At 36.8% G+C, this 10,000-nt stretch overlaps 1 protein-coding gene across 2 annotated transcripts in view; it reads left to right on the top strand.

The window, feature by feature from the left end:
* Positions 1-10,000, top strand: part of LOC143040582 (uncharacterized) — a 395,322-nt gene that overhangs the window by 188,867 nt on the left and 196,455 nt on the right. For both annotated transcript variants that reach the window (XM_076211665.1, XM_076211666.1), the window contains exon 7: positions 4,357-4,449. In XM_076211665.1, the coding sequence (XP_076067780.1) occupies positions 4,357-4,449 (93 nt within the window). The remainder of the gene's footprint in view (positions 1-4,356; positions 4,450-10,000) is intronic.

The raw sequence follows: 10,000 nt of genomic DNA, 5'->3' as shown, positions 1-10,000 counted from the left end.
ATTCTTTTAATAATATATTTTCTTTCAATAATAAGTAAATAATAATAACAACATTTGGAGGACTGGCCGAAACGTCCTACGTCGGTTTTTTTAATTCTTTTAATAATATTTTTTTTCAATAATAAGTAAATAATAATAGCAACATTTAGGATTGGCCGAAACGTCGTACCATTCAGAGTTCTTGCCGAAACGTCAGTTGCCGAAACGTTTGTGGCCGAAACATCCTATATTCAATGCGCTCCCCTCCTGCATGCTCATAATGATGTTGAACTTCTGGACTGGGTTGTTCAAAATAATTTTTTGCACTATCTTGGCGTTAAATCTATCTTGACATTAAACATCATGGTAACACAGAGCGTTACCATGACTTTTAACATCAAGATAAACTAACGCCAGAATTAGTTTTTGAACAACCCAACCCAGACTCCTTGTTATGATATGTTATCAATGTTAGACAACTTTTTGTGCAACAATAACACCATTTACCTTAGTCCACACATGAAAGCTGTATAATTTTAATTCAGATAATTTGGTGCAATGTATAATTTCAATTTAGATAATTTGTTTCATAAAATTAATTTCGTTTTCACACAGTATGTGCAAAAATATTGTCACTTGAAATGATATATATTTCTTTAATTCTTTTAATAATACTTTTTTCAATAATAAGTAAATAATTATAGCAACATTTGGAGGACTGGCCGAAACATCCTACCCTGCAGAGTTCTGGCCGAAACGTCAGTGGCCGAAACATCCTACATTCGATGCGCTCCCCTCCTGCATGCTCATAATGATGTCGAACTTCTGGACTGGGTTGTTCAAAACGAATTTTTACATTGTCTTGGCGTTAAATCTATCTTGACATTAAGCATCATGGACATCAAGATAAACTAACGCCAGAATTAGTTTTTAAACAACCCAACCCTAGACTCCTTGTTATAATATGTCATCAATGTTGGACAACTTTTTCTGCAACAATAACACCATTTACCTTAGTCCACACATGAAAGTTGTATGATTTTAATTTAGATAATTTGGTGCACTGTATAATTTCAATTTAGATAATTTGTTTCACAAATTTAATTTCGTTTTCACATAGTATGTTCAAAAAATATTGTCACTTGAAATGATATATATATATATATTTCTTAATTCTTTTAATAATATATTTTCTTTCAATAACAAGTAAATAATAATAGCAACATTTGGAGGACTGGCCGAAACGTCCTACCCTGCAGAGTTCTGGCCGAAATGTCAGTGGCCGAAACATCCTACATTCGATGCGCTCCCCTCCTGCATGCTCATAATGATGTTGAACTTCTGGACTGGGTTGTTTAAAATAAAATTTTGCATTATCTTGGCGTGAAATCTATCTTGACATTAAGCATCATGAACATCAAGATAAACTAACGCCAGAATTAGTTTTTGAACAACCCAACCCTAGACTCCTTGTTATAATGATATCAATGTTAGGCAACTTTTTGTGCAATGATAACACCATTTACCTTAGTCCACATATGAAAGTTGTATAATTTCAATTTAGATCATTTGTTTCATAAATTTCATTTCATTTTCACACAATATTTGCAAAAAATATTGTTACCTGAAATGATGTATAAGTATTTTTTTTTTTTTTTTAATAATATATTTTCTTTCAATGATAAAAAAAATAATGATAGCAACATTTGGAGGACTGCTGATGCGATAATGTCGCTGTTATGACAGTCGCTCTTATAATACAATCGCTATCATGTGGTCGCTGTTGTGATGGTCGCTGTTTTAAAAGAATCGCGATTGTGAAGTCGCTCTATTGACAGTCGCTGTTATGACAGTCGCTATTCGGAACCCGAGCCGAGTTGTCCCATACACGCTTTCCAAGACAAGCTAATGTTGTTGCTGCTTTGCCGATGCGCTTGTTCAGCTCTGCATCCAGGGACAGGTTGCTTGAGATGGTGGAACCCAGGTAGGTGAACTCCCCCACCACCTCGAGGATGTGGCCATCGATGGAGATGCTAGGAATGCTGCTGACATCCTGGCCCATGACGTTGGTCTTCTTGATGCTGATGCTGATGCTGATGCTGATGCTAATGCTGATGCTGATGCTGATACTGATGCTTGGGCGAACTCTTTGCACGCATTAGCGAAACAGTTTATGAGTCGCTGTAGGGCCTCCTCTGTGTGTGCAGTCAAGGCGGCGTCATCAGCAAACAGCATATCTCTGATCAGGACCTTGCGTACCTTAGTTTTTGCTCGGAGACGTGCAAGGTTGAAGAGACTTCCGTCATTTCTGGTGTGGAGATACACTCCGTCTTCTGACTGGCTGAAGGCATAGGACAGCAGCAGGGAGAAGAAGATGCCGAAAAGCACTGGAGCAAGCACACATCCCTGTTTCACGCCGCTTCTGATTGGTAAGGGGTCCGAGGATGAGCCGTCGTACTGGACGGTGCTGTGCATGTCTTCATAAAGGGAGGAAATCATCCTCAGGAGCTTAGGGGGACATCCAATCCTCTGTAGCAGGGTGAAAAGGTCTTTCCTACTAACCAAGTCGAAAGTCTTCGTCAGGTCGATGAAGGCAATGTAAAATGGACGCCTCTGTTCTCAGCACTTCTCTTGCAGTTGCCTTAGTGAAAAGACCATGGCAATGGTTGATCTTTCTGCTCTGAAGCCGCACTGTACCTCAGGGTAGACTCGTTCTGCAAATTTCTGCAACAGGTTGAATACTACTCGGGCGAAGGCTTTCCCGACGGTACTGAGAAGGGATATTCCGCGGTAGTTGTTGCAGTCGCTGCGGTCTCCTTTGTTTTTATAGAGCGTGATGATGTTGGCATCACGCAAGTTCTTGGGGAACGGTTCCTTCCTCCCAGCGCTGGAGTAAAAGCTCGTGCAAGTGGTGATGTAGAGCTGTACTCTTGCCTGCTTTGACAACCTCCGGGGTGATGCCGCCTTGTAAACATATAGCTTTCCTCTTCTAGAAATGAATCGTGCTGACCTAGTGATAACAAAGACTGACAGTGCTGCATATGTGCAATTATATGTGCAAGTTGATGATATTGATAAACCTTTGCTTGTGACAGTCGAAGACGAGGTTTTGCGTCGTACAATACACCTGTATGATCAGTTGACGAAAGGTGAATTGTTTGTAGATGTGATATGTTTGGATGGCGTTCTCGAAAAAGTTAACCAAAAAAATGAGTGCACAAAAAACTACATTGGCGTATAATTCCACTGCTCGGATGTGGCTACAGTATATGACGATGGTTGATCTTTAACAGTTCATCAAATCTGAGCTCACAGGAAACTGGAGTATATCTTCATACCCTAGATGCAATGTTACCATACTTCGCTATTGCTGGCCACAACCATTATGCCAAACCTGTATACATCCACTTGCAATAGCTATATCAGCTCCAGATACAATATCGAGATGTTTTGTGATAAACTCAATGTTGTAGTCTACGACAAAGCGACAGATTTTGGGAAGAACTTTTGTCTGATCTAGTTATAGAGCAAGTATTAATGAGAAGTATGAAGACTACTGGTGAATTAACGAGTGGATGTGGAATGTCTGAAGCAAAACGTATCTAGTGGGTGCTGTTCATACCTGCATGTGCCGATGTCAATATGGCCATGCAAGTCTATGACAAGCTACGAAACAAGTGAACAACACAAAGAACCCACAGATGCAAGGCAAAAGAAAGATGAAGTTGACATGCTATCACTACTGGGTCTCCTAAAAAAAAAAAAAAAAAAAAAAAAAAAAAAAAAAAAAAAAAAAAAAAAAAAAAAAAAAAAAAAAAAAAAAAAAAAAAAAAAAAAAAAAAAAAAAAAAAAACTATGTAACACTATCACAGGTGTCACAGCTGACAAAATTCTGAAAGCTATCAAGGCCGATGGGATGTTAACTTTCTGGCTGAATACTGCTGGTGCCTGAAAAGGGATGTGCTGCCTAAAGAGAACATTCATCCATGAATAGATTTTTTGTATCTTCTATGTACTCCTTTTGGTATCTAGTAGAAATATGTTAACATGTGAATGACTCAATCAAAAATTTGCTATTATGTGTTTCATTCACCTACAAATAGATAGGATTATAGGACTTTCTGGTATGTGCTTATATTTTAAAAACTCAATCTGATTAGTTAAATGAGCATAATTTTTTTATTCATGGCAGAAAACTGGCCTAAAATCAGGTATTATACGTTAAATTTTGAAAACAGCGCAGACCAGTGATTATTATGTTCTGTAATTTGAAAGAAAGGGAAATGTACTATCATTCATCTTCAATGTAATTGATGAATAAATAGATATATCTATGTGTGTTGTATGCGCATTTTAACATTCCCTGCATTCTTTCAGCTCGATCAATCTATACAAAATGTTCCTGATGGCAGAGATTTGACTCCGCAACTGGCTGTGGCTACTCCTCTTTCCGACCAAGTTGATAACATCGTAAGTGGATAACTTCCAGAAGTTTTTTAAATGTTGCTCAACACATTGAAATTTTTATTGTTACTCTCATACTGGAAATCGTTTATTCACCAGTCCTCCTAATAATATCTTTACCACAGCAAAATTCATAAAATGCAATACTGTTTTGAAGGGGGTAATTTTTATAATTATTTCGGAGCGTTTTTGGAACTTTAATTTAGAGAATGGGCACCAGTTTATTTTCAGAATATGTTGGCCAGAATTAGAAATTTGATGGTCACCTTGGTACTAAGATAAATTGCTTTAGAACGTAAGGTTAATACAAAATATATTCTATAACAATTGAAGAGTATCACCGTTTTTGTAATGCACATAGTTCTATCAAAAAAAAAAAAAGTCCTAATAAGGTTAAAATCCATAGATATTTTCGGGGAAGTGTCGTGATATTAAGGAAGACGGGGTTACCATACGGTAAATTGGTAGAGGTAAATGGGAGGGGGGTGTCCTTCATTCCCACTGTGCTAAGATGGCAGTGGTAGTTGAATTGTTTTTATTTGTTTATGAGGGAGGCGAAACCGTTTGGGGCTTAGTGAATGACATACCTTAATATATCTATACATATGATGAAAGCATAGAAACTTTCCTTGAAATGTTTCCCATACCATCATGTCACGAAGTCCTTCGAAAGACAGCCACTACCCATAGTGCTATGAACTTGCCCAACCGGAGTACATGTCGCCATTGGTATGTATGCAGGAGGACTAAGCTCTGATCCTTAAGTCGATTGTGCTCTCTGCCTTACAAGACACTAGTCTTTGGTACCAAGCACTTTTGGAGAATTATAAAGTATCGCTGGGATGGCTACGCATTAAACCAGGAGCTGTTCCATAATACTCAGTCTAGGCTTATTACTAGTATAATTTGTAAACGTCAACTCCGGCTGTATGCGCATGTGGCACGCTTCCCTGATGCTGAGTCCACTCGCAGGATTATCTCCGCAAGAGACAACCCTTGTTGGTGGAGACGAGGTGAACACTCACAGAACATGTACAGTAGTTGCAGCAGGTCGACCGATCCTGCCTAGAGCTGTTTGAAATGGGAAGCGTGGTTCCCTAGGAGCTTGCTGGGAGAAACCGTGGGGATTGACTTCGGTTTATGAATGAATCAACGGGCTACGGGGTGTATGCTTCCAAATGATCGATGATGATGATGATATGTGTGCGCATGATTAAGCTTGCCCCCCCCCAAAGAAGGGGCTTTAGTTGATTGCATATATTCTGGCTAACGATAGACGATTTGTTTAGCTAGGAGGAACCTTTTAATTCTACAGTAGCTTATAATTGGAAAATATGGTCGGCAGGAGACCCTCTAGCCCAAATCAAGTTTAGACGCAAAAAAAAAAAAAAAAAAAAAAGTAATCGATTAATTACACTGTACAACAAATTTCAGGATTAAGAAAAAAACATAGCTCTCATGTGCGTTTTATTATGAAGTTCAGTGTGCTGAATTCAAATTTGATAACAAAAATTTCATGCCACGTCACAATTTTTTGTAAATCGCTGTTTTAATAATTATGCAATTAATAGAGATTTCCAAGGTTCCATAAATGTATTTTGCTCCCAAAGTCAGATTAAATGTCTTCATTGTATTTATTTAATTAATATATAATGAATCGGCATGTTTGTTAGCTTTATATGATGTATTAACCTACAATCTATTATTTACTTCTTCTTTTATAAGACGTCTCAGGCGTGTCACGCTTCAGGTTCCAACAGAAGTCAGCCAGCATAGCAGGGCTCCATTTTCCTTTGTACCTGTTTTCCATTGACGCTATATCTTGATGGAACCTCTCTCCATGTTCATCACTCACATCTGCTGCATTCTCTGGGAAGAAGGACAGATGAGAATGAAGAAAGTGTATCTTCAGTGACATATTGCATCCGAGATCTTGGTAGCATTTGATTAGCCTCTCCACTTTACGCTCTCGCTGGGACTCTTGGTGCTTTCCCAGAAGCCCTTTGCATACATCTTTGAATGCATGCCAGGCCGCTAGCTCAGGTTCATCCATTGTCGCCTCAAAGTCCTCATCATTTATAAGCTTGCGAATCTGAGGGCCTACAAATATACCCTCTTTAATCTTGGCATCACTAATTTTAGGGAAGATCCCTTTGAGATACTGGAAACATGGCTTGTTATGTTGCAGTGCTTTGGTAAATTGCTTCATTAGGCCTAGTTTTATATGCAGTGGTGGCAAAATGATTTTCTCCTTCTTAACTAGTGGCTCATGAATTACATTATGGCATCCAAGCGTCATAGATTCCCGAGATGGCCATTCTGAGCGTATATAATGTTCTGATCTGGCCCTACTGTCCCACTTGCAAAGAAAGCACATAAATTTGGTGTATCCAGTTTGTAGCCCATTAAGTATGGCTACTACTTTCAAGTCTGCACAAATTAACCACTCATGCTCTTTGTAACTTATGCGGTCTAGAATAAAAGCAAGGTTCTCATATGTCTCTCTTAAAATGACTGAGTAAGCAACTGGAACTGAAGGCATGGTGTTTCCAATGTGCAACAGAACTGCTTTTATGCTGTAAAGGGATCCATCTATGAATAGCCTCCACTCATTGGGTTCATAGGACAGCTCAAGGGCACTGAATAGGTCTCTGATATCATTACAATAAGTCAAGTTGTTTTCCAAAGTGAAGAAATCCTGTAGATTTGCAGAAAGCTTCCTAAATACTGTAATTCGAGCTTCTTCATCCAACAGGTGCCATTGTTGCAAACGTGAGGCCAGGAGTTCACTCTGTTGCTTAGTAAGTGTTAGATCACGAACTAGATCATTGAGTTCTGGTTGGGTGATGAGGTGTGGTTTCTTATCAGATTCAAGTTGTGTCGTATACGTTGCATCTTGAGATTCTGAATCGTCTGAGTTGCTCGTGTCATCGCTTGGTAGTTCAGAGGGCGGCTGTGGTACAGGAATATCACTTGAATGTAGAACTGGGCGAATAGCAGACTGAAGATCTGGATACACGATAGATTTCTTGCCTTTTCTGTTGCGACCTGCAGGAAAATAAAATAAAATCAGACTAAAAATGGATACTATTGGTTGTGATCACGTGCAAAAATAGTGGAAGTGCAACTTATTATGTATTTCGATCTTTTTTATTGATACATCTCTCGAAAATATATATAAAAACAGTAAAAAATAAACACTGAACACCCACCTTTAATATCCGTTAAGCAGAAGTAGCAATCTGTTGAGTGGTCCTTTGGCTCCCTCCAGACCATTGGTACGCCAAACATGAGGCCAGTCCCTTTGCCTTTCATCCAGGCAGAAAGGGAACTTGTACACCTGACACAACATATGTGAGGTGCCCAGCTTTTGTCCTGGTCACCCACTTTACATCCAAAGTACAGCTCATAAAGTTTCTTTACACGTTGAGTCAACTGTCTCTTGTATTGCCTTAATGTAACTGATCCACATATATAACAAAACTTGTCTGGCGAATTCTTGCATTCTCTAGGCATCTTAACTCTGTATCCTGTTAAGAAAAAAAAACACAGCTATGTGAAAAATTATATAAATGGTAAAAGCAACAAAAAATACCGTTCAGATAGACATTGCGGGCACTGCTATTTACGAAGAACTGGAGGGTCACAGAAAGAAACGGATGTTATATTCGTGATCTACGCAAAAAATAACTCTAGAAAAGGATAGTCTCATTCCCGTTTTTTTTTCATTGTTATACAGTGTTATCAATTAAATACTTACCCAAATTCAAACAACAAGTCCGTTCTCCATTCAATCAATTGTTTAGTAAATAAACATATAATCAAATGGATAGTTGCGTATATAAATAGACAAATAATTGAGTAAATATATAAACAAATGAATAGATATATAGATAAATTAACGTATGAATGAAAATAAGTAAAGAAAGACATGGATAAATAGATATATAGATAACCAAATATCCAAATAAATAAGAAATAGATAAACGGAAAAAATATATGAATAGATTAATCAATCAATAGATCAATCAATGACAAGGTAAATATATGCATAAACAAATGCATGAATAAACACAGTAAAGTAAATGTAAATAGGTAAACAAATAACTGAATAAGTAAATAGATAAGTGATTATGTTAATAAATAAACACTCTATAGATTGGTAAGTGAATAGAAAAATTAATGAATAAATAATACAATAAATAATGAATAAATATACAAATAATAAGACAACTAGATAAAGAAGTAAAAGGATAAATAAATCAACAAATAGATAAAGCTAACTAATTAATTTATGAATTAATATGAAAATTAATAGATAAAAATATAGACCAATTAATTAGTAAATAAATAAATTAATTAATAAACAAATAGAGAAATAAATAAGTAGATTAACAGATAAATTAATGAATAGATAAATAGATAAATAAACAGATAAATAAAAAATGAATTAATAAATCAATTAACAAATTAATAAATAAGTAGATAGATAAACAGATAAATGAATTATGCATAGATAAATGAATAAATAAATAAACGAACAAACAGAAAACAAATAAATAAACAAACAAACAATTGTGAGCTCTAATCTCTCATCCGGGAGAGTAATAGTTTTCGATTACGAGACCAGCCGAGTTGCACAAAGTTCACTATTAGTACCAATATTTCTTATCTATGTCAATGACATGATTGAAGGTGTAACAAGCTATGTCAGTATGTTCGCAGATGATGCAAAAATTAGAAAAAAATAGAAATGATATTGATTATTATAAAAAAAAAAAAAAAATCTGGAAACTATTTTCGCGTGGAGCCATGGATGAAAAATTAATATAAATACCAGAACATGCAAAGTACTGGATATGGGCAATAGCTGCAAAACACAATCTTGAAACAATTTCTTTGGTAGAGAATTCATCGCAAAAGCAAAAGAATAGAAATACTGTATTTGGAAGTGTTGGTGAAAGACAACCTGTCGCCTGACAAACATAGCAAGGTTGTGGGAGACAAACGGACTGCTGCAAAATGTCAAAGTTGCTTCTCACTATATGGATGAAGAGATGGTGAAAAAAAAAAAAAATCTTAGAAACCCTGATTCGTCCAAGACTAGAATATTCGTCAGTAGTATGGTCTCCACACAGACTGAAGGATATAACCAGGAGAATACAAAGGGCAGCAACCAAACTGGTTCCCAGCCTGGCAGATAAACCACATACTGGGGCTATAAGCTTTGAAATATCGAAGAGAAATAGATGATATGTTTACAGTATTCAGTTCACTAAAAATCTAGAATACAGGAAAAAAGCGCTCTCTTGATTACGGATAGAAGGGCTTTAAAGGTCACGAGAACAAATTAAAAAAGACTACAAGTATGAAGAAATACAGCTTCTAAATAGATACACAAACCCATGGAATGACTTAGTACAAAAATATATATGTATATTGACCACAAACTGTGGGTCCCTATCAGCACTTTGTATACCAACTATGATCCTTTTCAGCAGATAGATAAGATTCTGCAGACAGAGAAGATGTCTCCACACGGGCTTTATACCACTCG

This window comes from Oratosquilla oratoria, chromosome 29, assembly GCF_046742065.1.
Source record: "Oratosquilla oratoria isolate Oo_2021 chromosome 29, ASM4674206v1, whole genome shotgun sequence".
Taxonomy (NCBI): Eukaryota; Metazoa; Arthropoda; class Malacostraca; order Stomatopoda; family Squillidae; genus Oratosquilla; species Oratosquilla oratoria.
The sequence above is the reverse complement of the archived record's forward strand: the minus strand, read 5'-3'. Positions and strand labels throughout refer to the sequence as shown.